The sequence below is a fragment of the Elephas maximus genome, chromosome 4 (assembly GCF_024166365.1).
Source record: "Elephas maximus indicus isolate mEleMax1 chromosome 4, mEleMax1 primary haplotype, whole genome shotgun sequence".
NCBI lineage: Eukaryota > Metazoa > Chordata > Mammalia > Proboscidea > Elephantidae > Elephas > Elephas maximus.
In genome coordinates this window covers 28,565,336-28,590,932 of record NC_064822.1, presented here as the reverse complement: position 1 = coordinate 28,590,932, position 25,597 = coordinate 28,565,336, and the positions used below count along the sequence as shown (strand labels likewise).

Sequence of the window (25,597 nt, the reverse complement as noted above, 5' to 3'; positions counted from 1 at the left end):
GCAAACAGTATTGTAGAAAGGGAAGATAACCTAATAATTTTCCAAACCACTGGTTTATGAATTTAGGAATTATTTTAGCCTTCGTGCTCTGAAACAAAGACACATCCTAGTTTAAAAGAAAGCCAGAAAAGAGAATTTCGTTTACTCACAAAGATTACAGACATAGAAATGAATATGTACTTAAAGCAGAAACTTGAACATAATTTAAATGCTTTGTGGCATAGTGCTAGTTTTCTTATATTTATACAACGAGGAGCTTATGTCCCGTGCTAAAATTATACTCAAACTGCACAATGTGTGCAACTCTTTACATGGTGACTTCACACTCTGGACCAATGACACCCACCCCACTGGTGTCATGCTTGGCCACATGGCTTCCTTTGAGATATGGACAGGGGCGTCAACTCATCTTACTTGGTTTACTTCTTGCCCTTGGGTGATTATTCCTGAGAAAATAATGTCCAGGTAGCCTGGGCCTCTCTGGTGGATGAAATAGTGTCCCCTCCCAGGGATATCTATGTCCCAATCCCTGGAATTTGTGAATGTTACCTTACATGGCAAAAGGGACATTTTGATTAAGTTACAGAAGTTGAGGTGGATGATTATCCTGGATTATCTGTGTGGGCGCAATGTGACCATGAGGGTCCTTATAAGAGAAGAAAGAGAAAGAGTGGAGATGTTAGAACAGAGGCAGATGTTGGAGTGATTCGAGGAAGGGGCCATGAGCCAAGAATACAGATGGCCTCTAGAAGCTGAAGATGGGAAGAAAACAGATTAGCCCTTAGTGTCTCAAGAAAGAATGCAGCCTTGTTGACACCTTAATTTTGGATTCATGATGTCCAGAACTGTAAGAAAATAAAACTGTGTTGTGTTTAAAAAAAAAAAAAAAAAAAAGCAATTATTTTACTCTGCCCTTATAGCATAAAGGAGCCCTGGTGGCGCAGTGGTTATGAACTCCGCTGCTACAACTGGACTAAACTAAAAGCTAAGAAGTTTCCTGAATATAACCAAACACTTCCAGGGACAGAGTAGCAGGGGCAGGGGTCGGGGGACCATGGTTTCAGGGGACATCTAGGTCAACCGGCATAACAAAGTTTATTAATATTCTGTATCCCACTTTGGTGAGTGGCGTCTAGGGTCCTAAAAGCTAACAAGCAGCAATCTAAGAAGCATCAATCAGTCCCAACCCACCTGGAGCAAAGGAGAATGAAGAACATCAAAGACACAACAATAGTATTAGCCCAAGAGACAAAAAGGGCCACATAAACCAGAGAATCCATCAGCCTGAGACCAGAAGAACTAGACGGTGCCCAGCTACCATCAATGCCCGCCCTGACAGGGAACACAACAGAGAGTCCCTCACAGAGGAGGAGAAAGGGGTGCAGAACTCAAATTCACGTAAAAAGACCACACTTAATGGTTTGACCGAGACTGGAAGAACCCCAGAAGACATAGCCCCCAGACTCTCTGTTAGCCCAGCACTGAAACCATTCCTGAAGCCAACTCTTCAGACAAAGATTAGGCTGGATTATAAGACAGAAGATAATATTCATGAAGAGAGTGCTTCTTAGCTCAAGTAGATACAAGAGACTAAATTGGCAGCTCCTGTCCATAAGCAGGATGAGAAGGCAAAAAGAGACAGAAGCTGGTTGAATGAACATGGAATATCCAGAGTGAAATGGAGGAGTGTGCTGTCACATTAGAGAGAGATCAACTCATGTGTATAAAGTTTTGTATGAAAAACTAACTTGAACCATAAACTTCACTTAACGTGCAATAAAAGTAGATAAATCATGTGAAGCAAAAAAAAAAAAGAACTCGGCTGCTAACCAAAAGGCTGGTGGTTCAAATCTACCAGCGGCTCCTTGGAAACCCTATGGGGCGGTTCTACTCTGTGGCTATAGGGTCACTATGAATCAGAATAGACTCGACAGCAGTGGGCTTTTTTTATAGCATAATAATTCTGAAATTAATAAATAACTTTCTAGTATATGTGAAATGGTACATGACATGTTTTTTCATTGATTTACCAGGTATTCTTGGTAGCCTTTTTTTTTTTTTTTCCTTAAAACTGAGTTTTAAAGATATTTAACATATTCTGGAATTTACTTTCCATTAAGATGGCCTCTCTGCCCATAATTATTCCGCATCGGTGATTTAAAACGAGGGAGATACCTGCAATACTGATCCACGGCGTCATTTGCTAGGTTAAGGCAGACAATCACTTTTCCTTTACAAAATACCATATTAAATAGACAAATTCATTCCTCTCTACTTTAATCCTGCAACAGAATCACAGTATTGTGATTGTGAGCTCACTGGCATATTAAGTTTTCAAAAAAGCCCAAAAACATACAGAATAAATAATTATCCTGGTATTGTTTTTGGCTAAATAGTCATCCAAGAGGATCAAGTAATTGCTAGAGATAAGCTATTTAGTAAAAAAATTTTTTAAAAGTGTAATAAATTATCTATCAATTATTAATTTATTATTATTATTAAACCTTGATAACCATTAACAATTCAATGTTCTCTGTACTTGTGAGGATCCTAATCCAGGATAAGGACCCAAAGTCTCCCTTCATGCATGTACTGTAGGGCTCTTGGACTCTAGAAGTCTAATACTCTAATCCTACTTGCACGTGATAAACATTTGTAGATCAGTACCTACCAAACTAAAAAGCAAACCTGCCGCTGTTGCATCAGCTCTGAATTCTGGTGACCCAGGCGTTACAGAGTAGAGCTAAGCTGCACAGGGACTTTTTGGCTGTGATCTTTACAGAAGCAAATCACCAGGGCTTTGTTCCACAGTGTTGCTGGGTAGGTTCAAACTAGCAGCCTTTAGATCAGTAATTGAGCACACACCATGTGCACCCCTCAGGGACCTAGATAACTACCTAGTCCCTCTGAAATCTTTTCCCCAACAATGCTTTCAACTGATCCTCATTATAGATGCACTTTCTAGATACTTCAGCCTCGCAACTGCTCTCCTCTGAAGGCATTCCTGTTTGCAAGATTCTGAAATGTGGTACTCAGAATTAGACATAAAATTATTCCATCATAAGTGTGATCAGATTGGTTCATATTAGGCTAAAGTTAAGTTAAAGTATCCTAAGAATCTGATTTTGGAACAGCCATGTCATAGTGCTGATTTATAGATACAAAGGCATATGGGAATCTAAATGTAAAGCAGAAAATTTAAGGCTTCCTGAACAATGTATAAAATACTTACTGTTTTAAATATAAAGAAAGCAAGCAGCATATCTACTCTAGCTACATATTCAAAACAGGCAGGAGACAATGCCTCAGGTGGCAACAGCTACAGCTACTTGCTTAAAGTTCGTTAACCCAATAAAGTCAATCCAAGGCGGTATGTTTCAAAGGCAATCAAATGGGATCAACTAAATTACAAGCATTTTTTCAGAACTCTATACAGATACAGATTTAAAAATAGCACAGAATTGGCTTAAAAAAGCAAATAAACTCTCTAGAAACAAGGATTGTTTCTTCCCCACCTACCACTTCTTAATACATAATTAATAATTGAATGTCAGGTAATTATAACCCTTTGGACTTTAGAATTTGTTTTGTGAAGTAAAATCCTAGTTTTATCTTCTCATATACAAAATCACCTAACCGAAAACCTAATTGAGGCTCTTTTTCCATGATATTCGTCAATGTATTTTAAAATATTTAGATACAGGAGGTTTCTGTTTTTATCATAAGAGCCTGAAAAAGATTTTTAAATTTTTACTAATTATATGACTTCAGTAAGTCACTTAGCTCCCTTTTTTTGGAGAGAGTACCTTAGCTGTTTCACTCATACAATGAAATAGACAAAACAGGCAAGTTAATCTCCAGCTGGGGGCATATGTAATTTGAAAAAGCATATCCAACTTTGTAACTTTAATTTAAAAAGTGAGGAAAGACTCCTGACCCTTTTCATTGGAGAATAATACAAAATACAGTATATTATCTGTGTGTGATAGTATTGCAGTGGGTGCAACAATGGGCTCAGGCATAACAACTGTGAGGGCGGCACAGGGCCAGGCAGCGTTAGCTCTGTTGTACACAGGGTTCCTACGAGTCAGAAGTGACTCCGAGGTATCTAAAACAACAAAAAGGAAATAAGGCTCAAATAAATTATCTTAACTGTTAGGGCAGTTCCAGAGGTTGAGAAACATTGGACTAGATGGTCTCTATACTTCTAAAATTCTATCACTAGGTTACTTTCCTCCCTATCAACCAAAGACTGTAACTTACCTTTCTCAATATAATTCTTGGGGGCCCAGGCAGGATCCCCATCTGCGTATGGATCATTATACTGAACGACTGCAGCCTCCTCGTCTTCATAATCCACTGGAGGAGGTGGTGGCGGAGGTGGAGAATCATCAAACATGGGAATGTCATCTGGTGGGGGTGGCGGTGGTGGGGTTGGACTATCGGCAACTAAAAGGATTCAGATAATTAATGTGAATCAGAAATTAGACTAAATGGAAATTCATCAGTTAATAGAATTTAAGAAAGCTCTAACTCATATATAGCATGCACTATAATAAAAACATGCAATGATTAGAAATAAAAGCTTGGTCTGTTAAAGCTTATTCCTAGTAGCATTTAAGAACAACTGTGCAATAAAATGAGCTAAAAATAAAAGTATCAGGAAGTACTACATATTAATCAATGCAGAAGGTTAGGAGACAATGTCTCTTTTCATATTTTTTATAGGAGTCATTTTCCTATTCCAAGGCTCATGTCAGGACTCTTTGATGACACTGAGATTATTTGGCTCATTTAGATTAGCTGTCTAAAATAAGCCTCATGTCACATTTGTCATCGCACTGCAGTAGTGTCACATATAACATAACATTGATGGTTTGATAACCTTTCATTGTGCTCATTCATGTCCCTGATTTTTGTGTTAGTTAGGAAAACCAGAAATAAGTCTTAGTGGGTGGATTTTTGCTTATTTATTATTGTTAGCTTTAATAGAGTGAAAAGAAGTCAACGGTATTAGATCTGCTCCTGTGTGTACCTTTTCTATTCTTTTAATTTAAATTTAACAAGATAAAACTAAATTTAAAAATTAAATAATCTCCAGCTAGTAGATAATCTCGTTAAATATCTTCTAAAATGTTTATATTTATAATGAATTTTTTAATGTAGAAATCAAGCTAAGACTTTACATTATTGCTAGGAAAACAGGCATGGATGAGGGGAAGACTAGATCATAAGGGTCCAAGTTTTGTAAGAATATGCCCACAATTAAGATTAAAATGATAGTGTTGAGGGAAGATTTAATCTAAAATAAAATAAAATAAAAACATATCATGCAAAACAATAAATGATTCATACCTCAAATTTTAGATGGTTGCAGTATGTGTATGTGTATGCTTCAAATAATCAATGGAGTAAACAGTAAAGGGGAAAATGTAAATCTAGAACTATTTTCACTGAATTATTATCAGAAACCAAACCTGCCTTTGAGTCGATTCCAACTCACGCAACCCATATGTTTCACAGTAGAACTGATCTCCATAGGGTTTTCAGTGGCTGGTTTTTCGGAAGTATTACCAAGTAACAAATGAACCCAACTTTAAGAAATTTAAAGCTGGAACACAGCAAGTGCTTAATTTAAATTTCTGATCCACAAATATCTTTACAAGTGCAGAAGACATATGAAAATGATTTGATACAAATTGGTAACAGCAATTCTGTAATAGATGCAGGGGAGACGTTCAGACTACAAACATACTAATTCCATGCCAATTTCAAGGCCTATTTATGTGAGCCCAAAAAGAGCAAACATGATCTATTTGTAATACAGGTTTTTCAACTTTACTCTACTCTACCTGGACTAATGTGCTGAAAATATAAGCAAGGGAACCAGATTTAAAACATTTGGGGATGCGTGCCCTTCAGCTCTGTGATTTCTATTTTATTCTCTTGGGGGGTATGAAAAAGGCTATTCAAAGACAAACTCTGTGTGGTGATGCTCACTCCAATAGCTATCAAACAGGTCTAAAATTTATTTTTCCACCAAATGCCTGTATCCGTTTTATTCTTGCCCATACCTCCTCCACAAAGCTTTCTAGTAAGAGGAAAGGAAATAGGTATGACCCTATTTTGACAACAACTAGCCACAGGTCATATCCTTAATATGGCTTAATGTGTACATTATATATGCTTGTCTGAATCCTTAAACTGCACTTACTCTTGATTTATGCATAACTTATGAATTTGTTCCAACTGTCTGTATGTCTAGCTGTTGTGACTCTACACTGGTTTATCTTCAAATTATGTACACAGTGGCAGGAGTCTGGTCAATCTCATTCTCTGTATGTAATACTCTGTCTAGCAGTGTAATTAGATAGTTTAACAGTGCTTTCTGATGTTAATCATATACAGATGTAAGCACACTGCTGACTTTTTTAGTGGCTCATTCCTTCAAACTGAAACACATTTATTAATAGGTTAACTGCTACATGCATTCATAATCACCAACTCTGAGTGCCATAAGAAACCAGATATTTAAGAAATGAAAGAACATATAAAATGTACACTTTATACTTTTAAAGTAGTGATATATAGTTTATCATCAACCCTTCTAATATGTCTTTAAAAAAACCAGATACCAAATAGTGATAAGAAATCTGCAGCACAAGAATAACTGACCAACTCAAGTTCATGTGGTTGGTAAATCAACTAAAGCAGTGAGGGCCTCTTTAGCAAAAACCATATATACCTAGAATAATGTACATTAATACTAGATTTCTATTAAAAGAGTTGCCAAAAAGCTAGTCAACGAGCTTTGGACCCAAAAAATTGAGTTTCATTCTAGTTATTTTAAAATATTTACCAAAAAATTCACAGGCTTAGCTTTTAAACTCTTATAGCATTAAGGATTGGCAATTTATCCTTATTCACTTATTTTAGGAAAAGACTCTTATTTTTAAATGCTTAAAATAGGTTAACTGCTACATGCATTCATAATCAGTAAAGTCTTCTAGCAGATTTTAACAATAAGATTAGTTTACACTCAGTAAATTCAACATTTTGAAACTACAGTATTAATAAAAAGTCCGTTAGGTCATACATTTCTTAAAGATAGGGACTTTGTCTTACATTATTTTTGTTCTTTCCAGAGCCTTGCACATAACACCAATAAACAAATATTTGACTCAGGGAAGGGAGGGAATGGGGAGAATAACACAACAGGGTCAGCAAAGCTGAGGAAAAGAATTTCCCACAATACAGTCTCCTCAAAGTTGGGCTGGTCAAGCGAATTAAACACTTGGTCAAATCATTCTGTGATTTATTTTCATAGTCATGGTCTCAAATGAAGTAAATGAGACTATCTTACCATCTTAATCTCAACTATTTGGCATAATATAACTCAGTCCTGGTGGTATTTTTCATTTTGCCTTACAACATCCACTACAATCATGTAGTTTCTGGCACCTCAAAGTAATCAAACAGTAAGATAAGCTAATTTATCCTGATTAAACCCATATACTCAAAATCCTTTCCAAAAATCTTTAACCCTGACCTTCATTTAGAGAAAACCTAGCAAAGTCTACAGATTTGCTTATTCAGAAATAATCTTCATGAGCCTGCATATAGGCAAAACATCAATAGGGCTCTAAATGATGATCATTCACCATTAAACAGATTACATGGATATAATTTACTCATTCTTGCAGATTCATTCTTATCCTAGTAAGAAACCTTTATTTAGTTCCAAAATCATTTATGTAAAAAAACCTGTGGCTTTTCCTAAAATTTTTTGTAATTAAAGGGAAAAAAAAATCTGTCCCAACTGCATAATAAATTTAATCTCACAGTATAACTAATCTATCTTAATAAATTTGTTGGAAACAAACTACAAAATGTTTTCTAATTGCCCTAACAACTATAAGAAACTAGTAGTTTTTATATAACTTGAATTTTTGTGTTTGATTAAGTTTTCCTAAAGAATCTGCAAAGAACAGATTTCATGTTCTAGGTCATTTAAATACATAAGAAAGTTGCAGTTTGAAATTTATATAGGTCAGTAATCATGCACACAAGAGAAAAAACTGAAGGCCGTGCTCTTCAGTTTCAATAACATATCTGTACCTATTTTCAAGGTAAGATTAGCTTCTCAATAAAGGTAAGGAAAATGATGACTCATCAGCCATGCATGCTATAAGGAGACAGCCTCTACTCTTTGACAGCTCAGTTTTTCCAAACTTACTGTTTTCCTGCACCCTGGCCACGAAGCCTGTGAGAGGTATCTGTGGAGTCAACTGAGGCACAGGGGGAGGGGGTGGAGCAATAGAAACTGGTAGCAACAACATGGTATGGGGGAGTACAACAGATAAAGGAAGGAAAGGAGACAAACAAAAAGCAGAAGTCAGTTACAAGGACCACAAACATAAGTATGCAAAGAACAGTTTGCAAATGAAACAAAACAAAACAAAAAACAAAACAAAAACCTGCAGAACTTTCTTCATTTCCCAAGAGCAAACCTAAGGCTGAATTGTGCTCAGCCAATTGGTTAAGTCCATAAAAGAATGAATACAGTTTAATCCTAATGTTATATTGTTTGGGGAAGTTTTAATTTTACCATCACATTTACTTTCAAGCAAAAAAGTGTAATTTTCAAATTCTAAGGGAAGACTTCTAAAAATTAGATAACAATACCTATACAGGTTTCAGTGATATTGTATCTTTACCATATCTCTATATCCTAACAGGTTTGTCCAGCTTTAAGGTAATGTTGTGAATAAACCAAAATAAATACATTATGAAATAGCTGTTTCTATAAATAAATGTATTAGTCATAGGTTTCCTTTAAAAACAGTTCTTATTATATATCTAGATTTACATACAGCTTCTGGTAAGCAGCCCTTGTTTGTAAAACAAGGTTATTATTATATTTTAAATTGACTATTTTAAAGACATCACTTCTGAATTTACTAGGGAATAAGAGTGCTCCATATACCACATTAATTATTCACTGAGTTTTATGGGTTAGCATATCTCAAAAGTGGACTTTTATCACTGTTTAGAAAAAGGAGACCTGGTCGCCAATAAGTTAAAATATGCAAGTATTTGCACTTGTAGTTATTTCTAGAGAGTCACTGGGTAGCTGGAAACATATTCCAACTTCTTTCTGGAGAAGATATAATTTGGAGGAAAGTGACACCACATACTCATTGTGGGCAGCAAATCATTAACAACTGGAACAAATTAGAGGGCATACGCATACCTTCACCATTCTGTCTCATTAACAAGACAGTAATTGTTAAAGACTGCTCAGAAAAAGTCAGTGAGACTGGCTAGCTAGTTATTGGTAGTGACACCAAGCAGTGACATTAAATTGACAGAGAAAAAGTTTATTGGTTCCTAAGGAACATTTAATCAAAAGAATATTTCAATTAAAGATTTGGTAATCACAAAAATCTGAAAGAGGTTCAATGTGCAAAGAAGCAATAACTTAGTAACAAAAAAATGTGCATTAATATTCATATTATGGCTAAAAATGACATTCAATTCACTATGAAACTGGTCCTCATTCATTCTGACACTCTGTATATAGAAGGCTTTTAGATAAATAAAAGATTAGAGGTTTAGATTTTTTTTTCTAATTCCCACCAACCTAACAGGATTCTTTGGAAACAGCCTCAGTAACTAGCCATGCTGGTTAGTACACAAAGAAAAAGAAAAGCTACGCTGTGCAGATACTAATCATTACCACCACATTTAGACAGAGGGAAAATATGCACATCAAAACACTAACAACATTTTACCACTAATACTACAACACCAACAGTAACTCAGATTGAAGGAAAATTAATTTGACAAAGCATAATGAGATGTAAAATTTGAGGCCAAATTTGCTTTTTACAACATCCAAAGAATTTAGACATTCAGTAATGAAATTGTCTTGTTTGAGAATAAACAAACCACCAAAATTACTAAAATAAACAAACGTGTTAGGTTAAGAGTCACTAAAAATCCTGTTTACAAAATAAATTAAATGTCTAAGTGGGGAAAAGAAAAGCAATGAAAAGATAAAGGATCTAAAAATGCATCAGATTATTAAAAAAAATTAACTTCATAAAACCAGTGAGGCTAATAATCAGATAATCACTGGAATACTCAGATGCTGTCCACCCTTCCTCACCAAAAGGAGATCGGGAAAAATGTCAAATAAAATTCTAATTGGTAAAGTCTGATACTTCATAGTAGCTTGGATGAAAACTACAGTCTAGAAAAGGGTCTTTTAACTTTTGGGATTATCTGTGAATTTTGACATTTCTGCTAAAGTTGTTTTCAATTCCTAAAAAAAAATCTATAACACAACTGATCTTTAATTCTAAAGTTTAAATGAAAAATAGCTTCACAGTACTTTTGCTTTAAAATATGATACATGTTCAGAACATGCGTTTATAAATAAAAAGAAAAACAACTTCATGTGTCAACGTGCGTAATTCTAGGACTACTCAGTGTTTTTAAGTGAGCTAATATGAATATTAAGTGCAGCTCTAGAAAGCTGCTACAAAAGCTACACGCAAAGTGTGTTTCAGGCTATGCCCAGTGATCACTGCTGTAAGCCAAGAACAAATACCAGACAACAGGCTCGCTTCAGGTTTCATTTCTTTTTTTTTTATTTTTTCTTTTTCTGGATTAAGCGTTTTAGTATGGAAACTGAAATTAATGACTCCCTAAGCAATTCAAACGTCCTGACGTTATATGCTGAAACTAATTTTTTAATCTTACCAGCTTTTAAACACTGATTGCAGTTAGTGCTGAGATGTGCAGTTTAAGTGAATAGAAGAGAAATCAAAAGAAAACCCCACTGTTAAAATTATTCCGATAGAGTAAGCAGGCATCAAGAATGTACTTTAATGGTTTTGAACTCCTTTAACTATAGGTCATCAACCTTATAAGTGATAGCCAGCAATTCTGTTATATTATTTTCAAGAAACATTTTCACAATCTTTGTGTCTTTAATTTTACCATTATTGAACTATCTGAAACATGCCAATAAAAACTGATTTATTTCAGTGATTTTTTTGTTCTCTAGTTCTATTAATAGTAATAAAAATACCAAGTAAAGCATCACTTAAAATTTTATTAGATTAAATATACTTGATAAATCTGAATTTTGGAGGAGAAATTAATAAGCAATTATTCTTAAAATGGTATATAATTCAAGGACTAACTTTCTGAAGCAAAATCATGAAACAGTCTGGTTTCAATTGTTGTCTATCACAGGCAAGATTAACAGTTTCGAATAATTTCCTTCAAAAGGAGCTCTACTGTTGCTGTACGCCTGCAAAGCACAAGCTTACTTGAATTTTGAGAATAAAGTGGACCTCCATTAACATGAGGCTGAGCAGAGAACTGAGCAGTCACAGAGGGAGCTCGTCTGTATCCACCAGAAGATGTCGAAGAAGTGGTAGAGTTGTGCCGAGAAATCTGCCTGGTCATTGTGCCATACTGCGAGCCAGGAGCTGAGCCCGGGGCTACTGAAAAGCATTAGCCAAAGGCAACCAACAAAGTGACTTCAGCATCACAGATCACCTCAGACAGCAGAACAAGAAAGGAGACTCTCAGTAAAACATATTTATTATTTTTTAAAGCCCACAGCACACAATACAGAGAAAAGTAAAGAAAAAAAATCAAATAGCTCTACCACTGAAGTTAAAACAGAAGGAAAAACAGATACCGTATGGAAAGCTACAAAAGTAACATTCTTAAACCTTTTAAATACACATAATCTCAAATGTTATTCTGCTAATATTACATATGAAATTTTTTTCTGTGTCATTTGAAAATATATAAGCTTTTACAGGTAGTCCCTGACTTAAGATGGGGGTTCTGTTCCAGCGACTCAGTTCTGAGGTAAGTGGAATGCCTCTTTTTTTTTTTTTTTTTTCCAATATTACTGCCTTTTATTATCAGTAAATCTTTATAATTCCTATCTTTATTTGTCTTTGGGGAAACATTACATATAAACTTACAGATTATTTTAACTTTGTATGTAGTACATATTACTAACAATAAGATATACAACAACAAAAAAAAAGACGGTCCTAAATGCATCACAACTCCAAGTCGTAAGTTGGGGACTACCTATATATGTAAAACTATGTCTTGCCAACAAAATAAGTACCAAAAGAGAGTCTACGGGGGAAAGCATCAGCTTTTAGATGTGAAAGTATTAATGATCTCTGGTTTACATACTTCTTCCTTTACACTGTAAAAATCTTCAGAAGTAGAAGAATCTATCTAGCCAAATCTAGGTTAAGTTATAAAATTTAAGCTGTTAGTAAGTATATTTCCCACATCTATTACTATTCTTATTTGAATTTTTAATGTTAATATCAGTTATTATTACCAATACGTACTAAGCAGAATCATCTGGAAACAATTTCTAGTTTCAAAGCACTTAGATGTAATGTTGTCATATTTGTTGTGTATCTACAAATTTTTTTTAATGAATATATTTTTCCTATTACTTTTTTTTTTTTCTTTTTTTGGTAACTGACAGAACCGGGGAAATTTTTAGACTGTGTCAAATATGGACATTTTAAGGCAACTTGTTTTAGAAAACCCATTATCTTTCTCCATACTTACAGGGCTTCTCTTCCATAGTACACACAATGCCATCTGTTTGTTTTGTTTTTTCTTTTAAATTATCATCTTCATGCATCTAACAACATCAAAACTAACCAAAGTACCAACAGTGCTTTAAATTTTACTCAGTGTCATCTTTATCAACATTTCAGAATTTAATGTTTAAAAGGGTAATAGAGTAAAGCCTCTAAAGTTAGCTATATTTATCAAAGTTCACTTCTCAATTATTATCTTCTCTGCCCGCCCGAAGATATCAAACCATGACAAAGTAAAATGACAGTATCCTAGTTTATCCTTCAATTAGTTGTCTAACCTCTCCTAGAGGTCACACAAATTATTAGATAAAAGTGTACAGCAGAGGTTGTTCATTAATAAGCACTGGTAATATTTAACATTCTGGAGCTCCCAAGCCATAGCCAGTCACTAATTATTCGAATCATCCGCGTGCTCACTTCCTAAATAGAAACAGATTTTTAATAGTCTAAACAAAGCCAAGTTTTTTTGTTTTTTTTTTTTAAACAAAGCCCTTCATGAATGAGTAATTTTGGACAACTATGTTTTCCAGAGAGATAAGCTAGCCTTTAACCATACTGAATAGAAATCTCTGTAAAATGCTTTTTCTATTTCTTGGACTTGTATAAAATACATAAAATGTAAGTTATTTTTCTTAGTGATTCCAAGTCGAAAATCAATTGCTTACCAGTTTTAAACAATGTCTATTTTAAATTTTATTTTAATGTTTTATTAGGGAATAAACCATAATACCAAAGGGTGTGTGAAATATATATGTAAATAATTTAAAGGAAAATACCAGCTCAAGAAATAGAGTATCATCAATGTCACTGAAGCTTCCTATGTGCCCTCCTCCATCTCAAACCCTGCAAAGTTATGTCTTAAAATTTTCTTTTCTATATAGCTTTACCACAGATATACATAGCCCCAGACAATTCACAGAGTTTTCAAATTTATGAACTTTAAAATGGAAAGATTTTGTATGTATTCTGGTGACTTGCTCTTTTCCCTTAGTATTAAGATTCATCCATGTTGATTAATAGATCAAAAGATCATTCATTTTTATTGCTTTATTTGTATATGAATATACTACAATTTATTTATCCATCTACTGTTATGAGACACCTGAGTTATACCCATATTTTTATTATTATTACTACTACTATTATGAACATTCTTAAACATGGTTCCTGAATTTCTCTAGGACAATGGTTCAGTGTTGATCAGAATTTCACCTCAAGGGCTCATAGTAATAAATAAGTTGGGCCCCATTTCCAGAGTTTCTGATTTAGTAGGTCTGGACTGGGACCTGAGAATTGACATTTCTAACTAGTTCCCAGATGATGGTGATGCTGTCAGTCTAGGGATTGCACTCTGAAAGCCACTGTTCTAGAGCAATGGCTTTGAAACTTTTTAGTCTTAGGACACACTCTTAAAAATTAGAGAACCCCAAAAAGCTTTTGTTGATGTGAATTATACTGATCAATAATTACCACATTAGAAATTAAAACTGATAAATCTTTAAAACATATGAATACACAAGCACACATTTCATCAGCCATCACAGCAGCGATTATCTATCACACACCATGTATCCTCCGGAAAATTCCACTGTATACTGGTGACAGAATGAGAATGAAAAAGGCATTTCATGTCTTAGTATTATTATGAATATAGTCTGAACTCACAGACTCCGTGAAAGAATCTTGGCGACCCCAGGGGTCCACTGGCCATATTCTGAGAACCAGTGCTCTAAGATAAATAACCAGAAATTAAACTGATAAACCTACAATAGGTACATGTTCAAACTGACTAAATAATGAAAAATTACTTTCCAAAGTGAGCGTATCAACTACTAAACTCCCACCAGCAGTGTACTTCTCTATTACTGCATATCCTCACCAACATTTAATACTAGTGGATTTTTATATTTTTACCTACCTGGTGGGTATGAAATAGTATCTCATGGTGGAATTAATGCTCATTTTCCTGATTATTAGTTAGGCTGAAGACTTTTTTTTTCACATGGACTTTCTACCAACAATTTCTATTATTAGGGTCTTTTTTAAAATATATTTTCCTCCTTTTCCTTTTTGTATATAGGCATGTGCTGTTTTGAAAAGATGTTGCCGTACAGCTTGATTTCACCTAAGCTTGAAACTCAGCTCTCATTATTTGAAACACCTCATTATTCGTCTTTACCCAGATTACTATTACTGTAAATTTCTAGGCTGAAGAGTTTTTATACTGAGTCTGTATTTGGAATTCCTTATTCATTCAATCCAGTCACTCCCAATATGAGAATACAGGCAGTCCCCAGACTACAAACAAGTTCTGTTCCTAAATGTCTTTAAGTTGAATTTGCACATATATAGGAACAGTTAGGTACGGTTAGTATCTAATGTTAGTCAAATGTTTGTCTTAGTACATAGTGTACCTTTCTATGCATAAAAAACATTAAAGAAACACTTCCAGAAACACTAAAGTATCTTTAACATAATAATACCCAACCCAAACCCACTGCCCTCGAGTTGATTCCAACTCATATTGACCCTACAGGATGTGTCAGAACTGCCCCAGAGGGTTTCCAAGGCTGTAAATCTTCACCGAAGCAGACTGTCACACCTTTCCCCCACAGAGCCTCTGGTGTATGCGTTCAAACCACTGACCTTCTGGTTGGCAGCTGAGCGCTTTAACCACTGTGCCAGCAGGGCTCCTAACATAATAATAATAATGTTTTGATGCATGTCACAAAGTAATGCCTGTTTGTTATTAAAAACCACTGCATGTACCTTGAATTTTTAATATAACAGGTTTTTCGGGGGTTGACTCATAACTATTGGCTGTAAGTAAGTGGACGTCCATAACCCGGGGAATGCCTGTAATTTAAATGCACTTTATTCAGAAAACTGTTTCATGGCATCCTCAGGTGTCATAAAAATTGAGCTGTATCAGAGCTTTGCACACTGTGATCCATGGAAAAGCCTCAGAGGACAGAATACCACATATTATTTTCCTTTCCTGTCCTCCTGTCCCCATTTTTACCCCAATTCCTTGACTGTAGTATACACCAGGGAGTTCCAAATCAAGTTGCACTTGAAAACAACAAAAAATAAGATTACACTGCTAATTTTTAAAAATTTTTTGAACAATCACTGCTATAATTTTCCTAGGAAAATCTAAACAAATCAAAAAAATGCATTAAGTTGGTAATAAACCAAGCCTGGAAACAGTGCACGTTATAAAGAAAGTTATTTTGTATTTGTTTGCTGTGTAACTTCAGAGGCCTTTTTCACCAGAACCAATTAGTATAAATACGTTAACCTTTGTATTACCACCTACAACTTACTAACTATAAAAGCTAACAGTCTATTACACACAGAGGAGTTAATTATGAATTACGCAAAAGGAAGCTCAATCACTCCGGTGGTTATGCAATCTCACCTATCACAGTGCTCACTGGGAGAGGTGGTGGAAGCGGTGGTGCTGGTGGAGCTCCAGAAGGAGGAGGGACAGAAATGTTTTCTAATAAAATAGTTTATAATTCAGGTCAGAGTGTAAGAAAGAGAACTGAACGTTCTGAAACAGTACGAAAGAACAATGTATGCAAAAGAAAAGAAAAAGGAAAAAGAGACACATATGTAAAGCATGTTCAGATGAGTAAGAATTTTACTAGGTAAAAAGGCTATTGAGCAAGCATACAGCTGCATAGAAAATATGCCTTCTCTTTATGAGTAGCTTTTTCTCCTTTTTCAATATCCTGCAGAAGCCAAGGATTTTTTCCCTAACAGTTCTGATTATCATACTTACTTTTAAAATTGCTATTTTTTAATACTGCCAGAAGTCTCCATTTCATTTACTGAAAATCAAGGGGCTAATTTAATGTTCTGTGATGATTTCTTCAATTTTTGTACTTTCTAAAGAGTAAAAAACTTTTCCCACTTTAATCTCATTTTATACTCGTGACATTTCACTAATATATACATTGAATATCATATATAAAAGTAGTAAAGTCACAACAAGGTAACAGCAGAAGTGATATACTAGCCTAAAAGGCAACATTAAAACTCTCTGAAACATAATTCACATTTACAGACACTGACCCTTTCGCTGACGCATCACAGAATATTGGTTTGCTCTGGAAATAATAAAAATCATTCCTAACCAGTGCCCAAGGCAAGTATTTCTAAAGTGAAATAGCCAAAAAGTTATTTACTAAAATTATTTAATATGCTTTATACGTATGGAGAAACGACTGGTAAAAGCCTTTGTGAAAATTAATCTAAAAAGAGCTTGAAATTTGTTATTAGCCTTTATTCTAGCAACAATCACATAAATTTAATAATTTTATCCAACACAACTTTAAACTAGTTCATCATAAAGCTCATAAATATTACTACATATTAAAAATGGATTACTAAATAATGTACCTGGTCCAATAGTGGGTGGTGAAGGTGTAGGCACGGCAATGGGAATGCCAATACTGCTGCTTCCACTGTTCTCTCGGCTTCCACTTCCCCCACTACTGCCACTGCAAAGAAAAGAAAACACGGATAAAAGCAATTTTCAAGAGTTATATAAAAAAATTCAGAACAATCAACCTAAGGTCAATAAAAGAAACCCTGGTGGCATAGTGGTTAAGTGCTACAACTGCTAACCAAGAGGTTGGCAGTTCGAATCCTTGGAAGCTCTATGGGGCAGTTCTACTCTATCCTATGAGGTCGCTATGAGTCAGAATCAACTCAACAACAGTGGGTGGGTGAAGGCCAATAAAAGCTCCTTTTACGATGTGTGTACATGAACAAAATAAGAAATTTATAAAGTGTTCATTACAAATCTTAACCCTAATATATCTGAAGTAGTTTTTGTGTTTCACTCTACTTCTCAGCCTATATGAAACCGATGTAATCATAACATAATACTCAGAACTGTCAGAAGAGATCATCCTTGAGAAATGTATTTAAAAAGTATTACCACTAAAATATTACTGAGAAATGTATTAACAATAAAACTTTATAGTATAGCGCGTCAACAAACGTTTACTTAGAACCTACTATGAACAACAGTGTACAAAGCAGACATGATCCACATTGACATGAACGTGGGAAAACAGATACTAAAAGTGTGATAGACGATACAAAAGAAAACGTACAAGATGCTACAGAAGTAAATAAAAAGGGGAAACAATGCTAGTCTGGAATTAACATGAAAACTTCAACTCACGACTAAGAAAGGAAAAAGAGGGTAAATTTTTGGGAAATGAATGTAACATAAAAGATAGAAGTACACTTTCACGATAGGGCATTCTGGAAGAGTCACTACTGTTAAACTCTAACCAACTCCCTACTCTTCTTCTCCCCCTTTAGCTATGAGACTTCTCACTATCCAGCTGTCTTAAGTAATGTGTGTATCCATGTATATATGCTCCATACTATGTTTTAAAATCAACATCGTTTGTTCAGTAAGTCCAGAAATTCAACAGGGCAAAGATTTTTCAATACTCTGTTCTGTGCCACTATGGCATCACAGAGATATGAATATTTTTTGCATTTACTATGCTCTATGGCAAATTGGCTTACATGATTTTTTTCTAGCACAGGAGGTGGCAAACTACAGCCCATGGGCCAAATCTGGTCCACTGCCTGATTTGTACAGCCTGTGAATTAAGAATGTTTTTATTTTGTTTCGGGGTTTTTTTTTTTTTTTTGATTGTTTACATTTTTAAATGTTTGGGGGAAAAAAACCAATTTTGTGACATATTAAAATTATATGAAATTCAAACTCCATTATCCATAAATAAAATTTTATTGGAACATAGCTGTGCTTATCCACTTACATATTGCCTATGACTCCTTTTGTGCTATGACAGAATTGAGAAATTATAAAAGAGGCCATATGGCCTACAAATCCTAAATTATTTACAATCTGGCCCTTTATAGGAAGAGTTTGTTGATCCCTATTATAACAGATTGCGCTCCTTAAAAAATGAACTATATCTTACTTATTAGCATATGCCTAGTATTTAATGAATTAGCTCTTAGTAACTGGTTATTTAATATGATGAAACTACTATTTCCACTGTAGAGAAAAATCACCCTTTTGATCCAATAACTCAATAGTAGCAAAGTTAGAGAACAATTTTGATCCTCACTGAACTTGCCCCAATATAGTACCTGAAGATATCAATATAACAATTTATTTACTAACAGTAACACGAGCAACAAATACCGCTAAGAGCTTGATTGTACCTTATTTAATTGAACCCCCAAAAATAATTCTGGTAAGTTACTATCTCCAATTTACTAACCTAAAAATCAAGGCTAAGAAAGGCAATTTCGTCAAGATATTAAGTGAAGAATAAAACTGAATAGTAAAACAAATTAAGTCTGTCTGGTTTTATAAAATTTGTCTGGTTTATAAAAGTACTCAAAAATTGAAATGGTTACTTTTTGAGGGAAGACAGAGGCAATAACTGGGAAAGGGCATGGAGAAAGACTCCAGGGTTACTGGTAACATTCCATTTTCTGATCTGGGTGATGGTTACATGGGTATGTTCGATTTGTATTATTCCATAAAGCTATACACTTAATAAAGTACATACCCTTCTAAATGTATGTTATGCTCCATAACCAACTTTTAAAAATTATCTAGTAGGTAGTTGAGTTCTAGAATTTTTTTTAACAATTTATAAAATAATATATTCTAACAACTCTCTTAATTCTTCCCCAGAACTCATCTAAGTGTTCTTTCCTCTAATCTCTCACACTGCATAATTTCTGTGACATTTAACCTTTATCTAAAAATACTTGAGAACGGTTGCCTTGCTCTTTTTTAAAAAGACAGTTAAAAATTTATTAGCCTTCATCCAAATATATACCCATACCTCTATCAAAAGGAGAAATACTAACGATCTGCTAATAGCATACACAGATGTAAAAAATCTAAAACACAGAAGTTATGACAGAAATTTACAGGAACATGTATATTCCTTCCCTCCCTTTTACATTCTATATCAACAATAGAGTAGTACTTAACCTTTACTCAGCACCAGTTTGTGAGAGCAAATAACCTCTCCCCTCAGATGTTCAAATGCTCACCCCCAAGGTTTACCTGTGTGTCCTCGGTCTCTGATTTAAAGACGCTGTCCTGCCTGGACTATGCTGACTTCCAAGCCTAGCAGGACTCGTCATGTAGTCATTAGGAACTGTTGGGGGTTTAACAGGCTCCAAGGTTTTGTAAGGAGTATTCCGTCTAAAGGAACGTAACAGAGAAAGGAATAATGGGTAAGAGAGATAAAATGGTATTGTTTGCCAAATCTGTAATTTTTTCTTTGTGACCAATACAATACAGTAAAATAATAACAATAATGAATTAAAATAATAATAAAAGTTAAAATGCAGTTTTAATTGGGATATATGAATTTTGTTACTTAAAGACAAAAGCTAAAACTTGTTGCCTTAGGGTAATTTAAAGTTCCAACCTTATTTCCAAAAATAATGGTTATAATTTTAAAATGCTTGAAAATATAAAACTTTTGAGATGCACATTATTCCCAGCTCAGTCACTCATAAAATACTATCCTTTACATTATGGAAGCAAAGTGCCTCCTCTGCAATTTAGTCCTACCTCAGTATGAAAATATGTGGAGAAGTATGTTCAGATCGTAGGTGTGATACCATTAAATTCTCAACAAATGATTTTTACTTTTCTATTTAATAACTTCACATGCTTTTTAGGGGTGGGGGAATTTACAGAGTGAAAATTACAACTAAGATTCTCCAATAAAAACTTATTGTCGATCCTTGTTACTACAGAATAATGACCCCGTGCCCCTCCACAGGGTCGCTATGAGTCGTAATCGACTCAACGGCAGTGGGTTTTTTGGTGGGCCCCTCCGCCAAAAACAAGAAACCTAATACTTTCTGTGATAAAGTGAACAAGCTTTCAGAAATGTCTGGCCAAGTACTCAGTACTTTTATTATCTTAGGAACTGCGAAGGCAGAAGCCATCAACTGTGACCTTTACTACTTCTCCAATAAGCCTTCCCACAAAGGAACTCTAGCACGAAAGGGCCTAAGCCTACCAGCAGAAGCACGGTGAGAAGCACTCCAGGTAACTAAGGGTCCTGAGATCTCAGGTGCCAAGTAATAGCGAAGACAGAAGAGCTGCAGGCTACCAAGCCAAACTACATAAAGTAGACCACTTATTCAAAGCTCTATAGCATAAAATACTGTAAACACATATGAAGGCACACATGAATTCTATGGTCATACCACCTGAAATAAGCTTCAGTCAATATACTTTAAAAGACGAATTAGAAGACAAAAAATAAAGAATGTTTATTTATAAATTAACAAAAGGGCTTTTCTGGCACAGACTTCTATAGAGAACACTAAAAAACAGGCAGACTCATTATGGATTCTGTTCAGGAAATAGAAAGCAAAATGAATCTATAAAAGGTAGTATCACACGGAGAGGGCCCCAAGGCAAGGATTCACACTTTACTGAAGCTGCAAATATACCTTTAACATACGAACTGTGGTGTAAAAATGTCACTGAATTCTTACCCCAACGTTCCCCGGCCTGACATGGGAGGACTTGGTGGTTTCTGAGTAGGAGGATTTGTTCTCGACAACGTGCCAGCTCTTGCAGGCTGGTTATTTCCATGCTAAAATGAGGAAAGAAAAGCTTTTATTTTTATATCAAATTGTTCTCCTGGTGTTTTGACACCATGTATTATTTTTTTAATATCAGAATGTGAAGTGAGGATTCCCAGACAGTTTTCATGCAGACTTTATTACATTTTAAAAAGTCAAGAAACCGTCTGCATTTCACCTTTCCCATTGTTTTGTGCTGTTCATACCAATTTATGGCAAAACACAGGTGAGACGCTTGGGTTTCATATATTATTTTATTGTTAAGCATGTTCAATGAGATCAAAATTATCTGCACTCAAATGCGGAGACTCCTCAAACGTTGGCGGGGCGGCGGCGGGGGAGACTCTGCCATTGAGTTGATTCTGACCTAAGGTGACTCCATGTGTTAGAGTGCAGAACTGCCCCACAGGGTTTTCTTGGCTGGAATTTTTATGGAAGCAGATCACCAGGCCTTTCTTCTGCAGTGCCACTGGTGGGTTTGAACCGCCAACCTTAAGGTTAGTAGCTGAGCACAAACCGTTTATGCTACCCAGGGGCCTAAAAAAATTTTTGAAAGATGTGCACAAATGTAAACCAGATCTTATTGATGATGCGTTTAAATATCTACCTTTACTCTAACAAACCAAAAACCCGTTGCCCTCAAGTCGATTCCGACTCAGCAACCGTATAGGACAGAGCAGAACTGCTCTATAGGGTTTCCAAGGAGAGCCTGGTGGATTCCAACTGCCAGCCTTGTGCTTAGGAGCTACTGGTCTTAACCTCTGCGCCACCAGGGCTCCTTATTCTAACAAGTGAGTAACAAAGTCACATATTATGTCTGGGAAACCTCCTAGTTGTAAGTCAACAGAAGCGAGGCAACTATCAAAAAATAAGTGAAGCAATAAATGTTAGCAAAATTAATATTCCTATATAAATGCAGATGTCAATATATCTTTGATATATTAACACATCCAAGGCTGAATGTTTGTGATTTGAACTAAGTTTATTTAATCTACGTAAATCCTATGGGGAAAAAGCAGACAGACATACGAAGAGTTTTCAATTTTAGTGGCTCTGCAGCCTCTATCAATATAGAGGAAACACCGTGGATCAAAGGATAAATGATGGTTCTTACCTTGGCTTTTAGCCACTTTACGTTGGCAACAAAAGGGGGGAAAAAGTAGAAATTAATTCTAAATAAATTATATCTGGTAGGACAGGTTTACATTTATAATTATTCAATTCATGTTAATAAGTTTTTACCTAGCCATATTTCAAATATAAGGAAAAAGATATTCATAAGCAGTGAAAAAGTATTCATGTGTTTCACATATTTTTCAAAAGAATACATTCATAAGGAACCTACCAGTTAACTATGCTAACTGAATGCAGGCCCAATAATTTATTCTATGGAACTAATTCCACTGAATCATGGATGATTAAAAATACATACATGCTTTGATTTACACAGAAACACCATCATAACACTTTAGATGTAAGGTTATTTCAACACATCAGTATACAAGACCCAGGGCTTTACTGGATAATAAATGCCTAAGCATGAGTATTCATAACTTGAATGGTAGGAAGTTATTTTTCTAAAGTGATAAATTGTAAATGTTAAAATTCAAAACCATATGCTTCCAAATTCAGAAAGAGATCTAGCACCTCAGTGTTTAAAAACAAAATCATCGTGCACAGTGTTAGCTTAGCCAGATTTAACTAAGGAATAAATAAGCAGGATCTTGAAAACTAACTTCTAGCTTATAAACCCAAACCCAAATCCTGAGCAGGCCAACTCAAGGTTATAGGTTGCTTTAGTTTTCAGTTCTGTCCTGAACCAGTTTAGTCAAGATTCAAAACTGAAGAAAAGCTGCTTCGACTGGAAAGGTGTTACGTCTATGATATATGAAGGAGCCCTGGTGTCACAGTGGTTAAGAGCTCGGCTGCTAACCAAAAGGTCAGCAGTTCAAATCCACCAGCTGCTCCTTGGAAACCCTATGGTGCAGTTCTACTCTGTCGTATAGGGTTGTTATGAGTCAGAATTGACTCAACGGCAACAGGTTTGGGGTTTTTTTGGTTTTACACACATGAAACGATGCATATAATCCTAGAGCATCTCTTGTGCTATCCCACTGCCGTCAACTTGATTTCAACTCATGGTGGTCCTTTAAGTGTAGACTAGAGCTGCCCTCCAAAGAACTTGCAAGGCTGTGATCTTTCCGAAGCTGATCGCCAGGCCTTTCTTCCAAGGCACCTCTGGGTGGATTTGAGCTGCCAACCTTTCATTTAGTAGTCAAATGCTTAACTGTTTGTATCACTCAAGGGCTTGTACTATACCACTCAAGAAAAATGACCGTCACATCTTTTTACAGATTTTTTTAAATTTCAGATTCTTTACACACAACATCTGCCATTCTAAATATGTATCTATCACGTTTTGGGTGACCATAAAAGCAACATTAAGTAAATGATCCAAAGGAGGAATTTATTTTGTCTTAGCCATATTTTCATTTATGGAAACTGTACCAGAATTTTACATTCTTTAATTTTCGTTTAGAACAATATTGCCCATTTTTGTCTGAAAACAATGTATGAGGCCCTGCCTAGCCTCTACACTTCACAGCTGAATTTAGAAAACTAAATTTGAATAACAATTATTAGGAATCTTGAAGACAGAATATACTAATGTGATAAGCATTAAAAAAAAAAAAAAAAGCATTATAATACTTTAAATACTATTTCACAATAACTTACAAAATAGAAAATATTCTAAATACTACCAAACATCTTCCCTCATTTGTTGTTTAACATGAACAAGAAACAAACAAAAAAAACTAGCATTCAAGTATGAACTGGTCCCATATGAAAGGAGAACCAAATTAGGAATGAAAATTCTAACTCAACTCTGCCACTATGCAGTGGTGTAGCCTTTAACCTCTTACGGAGCTCAGTTTCTTCCTCTTTATTAAGTGTGTGTTCATGTGTGGATATGTGCTCAGGTGGGGGTATATTGGTAGGAAAGAACAAATTATTACAATTTTTAGCAATTTACAAGGTTTTTCATTTACATGTCCCCAAAACATATCCAAAATTAGATGTTTTTATTTCCCTAAGGTCTCACTTTATTTCCTTAACATTTATGTTTATGGATGAGTAATTTTACCATTCCCCTGCAATCTTAGATTGAAAACAATAGAATTCTCTTTAATTCCTCCCTATTTTCTATCCTCAAGTAGACCATAAGCTTTGCACACCATAAGTACTGAATGTTTGTTGCATTATTCAAGGCCAATTCTTTGAAATATTAACTCACTCCTCTGATGAATAAAATGGAAAGTTTTTTAAAAACATCATTTCTTTTCCTATGTACGTATTATAAAGCTTTACTGTCTCCACTAATAAAATGTAACAACTCCTAGATCTCATGGTCTTATTGAGGATTAAAAACAAACACGAACATATAACGGAAAGTTCTCTGTAAATTATGAACCAGGCCATAAAGTTGTTAATTATCATTACTAATTATCAAAATTAAATTTAAACTTCCCTGGTACGTATTTGAGTCTTTTCTACTCTAGCTTATTCTGAAATCTTGTGTAAAATCTCTTATAAGATTCATCTTTCCATTCTCCCTTATGCCTACGTTCTGATAATTACTTTATCCTGAAATTCTCTTGTCCCTATCTTACATTATTTCCAAAAATCAAACCAAATTTCCTTAGGATGTTTTTTCCATATTCTCAATTCCTATTAGACTTATGCATATCATCTATTTTGTAGCATGAAATATATTAGCACAGAAAATACTATTTAAATGAAATTCAGATATATCAGATACAAATATAATAAAAATTACATCACAAAGGAAGAAAATATGATGGAATATTAACCTTGGACTATGAAAAACGTCACATATAACTTCCCAGCATGAAGGTGAAGGGGAGAAACCAATCGTTTCAGAGAAAAGTAGAATAAAGGTCAATGCTATCAGCTAACCTCCCCTCTCAATCAGGAACCCCAGAAAACTCAGAATGCAACAGATCTAGCAATTGTGCCAGTTAGATCAGCCAGCTTGGAAATACTTCAAGATTCTAGCCGATCCCTTAAAAATTATTAAAAAATATTCTGCAGACCAAAAATAAAATCAAGTAGCAGTCCTGTAGAAAAGAAAGTGCCAAATTTCAGTGAACTACTTTTTCCTGAGCAGAGATAGCTGAAGAATTCAGGTCATTCCACGTGCTTGCAAAATGACCCATTAATACCTAAAAGTTGAAAGACTGCAGGCATCCTTCAACATCACCTAGTTGTACCATTCT

At 34.9% G+C, this 25,597-nt stretch overlaps 1 protein-coding gene across 6 annotated transcripts in view; it reads right to left on the bottom strand.

Moving 5' to 3' along the window:
* Nucleotides 1–25,597, bottom strand: part of ABI1 (abl interactor 1) — a 134,475-nt gene that overhangs the window by 2,573 nt on the left and 106,305 nt on the right. Inside the window, exons 4-10 of one of the 6 annotated variants that reach the window (XM_049881802.1) lie at nucleotides 21,210–21,310; nucleotides 19,753–19,893; nucleotides 17,073–17,173; nucleotides 16,087–16,167; nucleotides 11,343–11,519; nucleotides 8,237–8,323; nucleotides 4,264–4,449 (exon numbers count right to left, since the gene is read on the bottom strand). In XM_049881802.1, the coding sequence (XP_049737759.1) occupies nucleotides 4,264–4,449; nucleotides 8,237–8,323; nucleotides 11,343–11,519; nucleotides 16,087–16,167; nucleotides 17,073–17,173; nucleotides 19,753–19,893; nucleotides 21,210–21,310 (874 nt within the window). The remainder of the gene's footprint in view (nucleotides 1–4,263; nucleotides 4,450–8,236; nucleotides 8,324–11,342; nucleotides 11,520–16,086; nucleotides 16,168–17,072; nucleotides 17,174–19,752; nucleotides 19,894–21,209; nucleotides 21,311–25,597) is intronic. The other 5 variants (XM_049881797.1, XM_049881798.1, XM_049881799.1 and 2 more) reach the window with 5 other exon arrangements.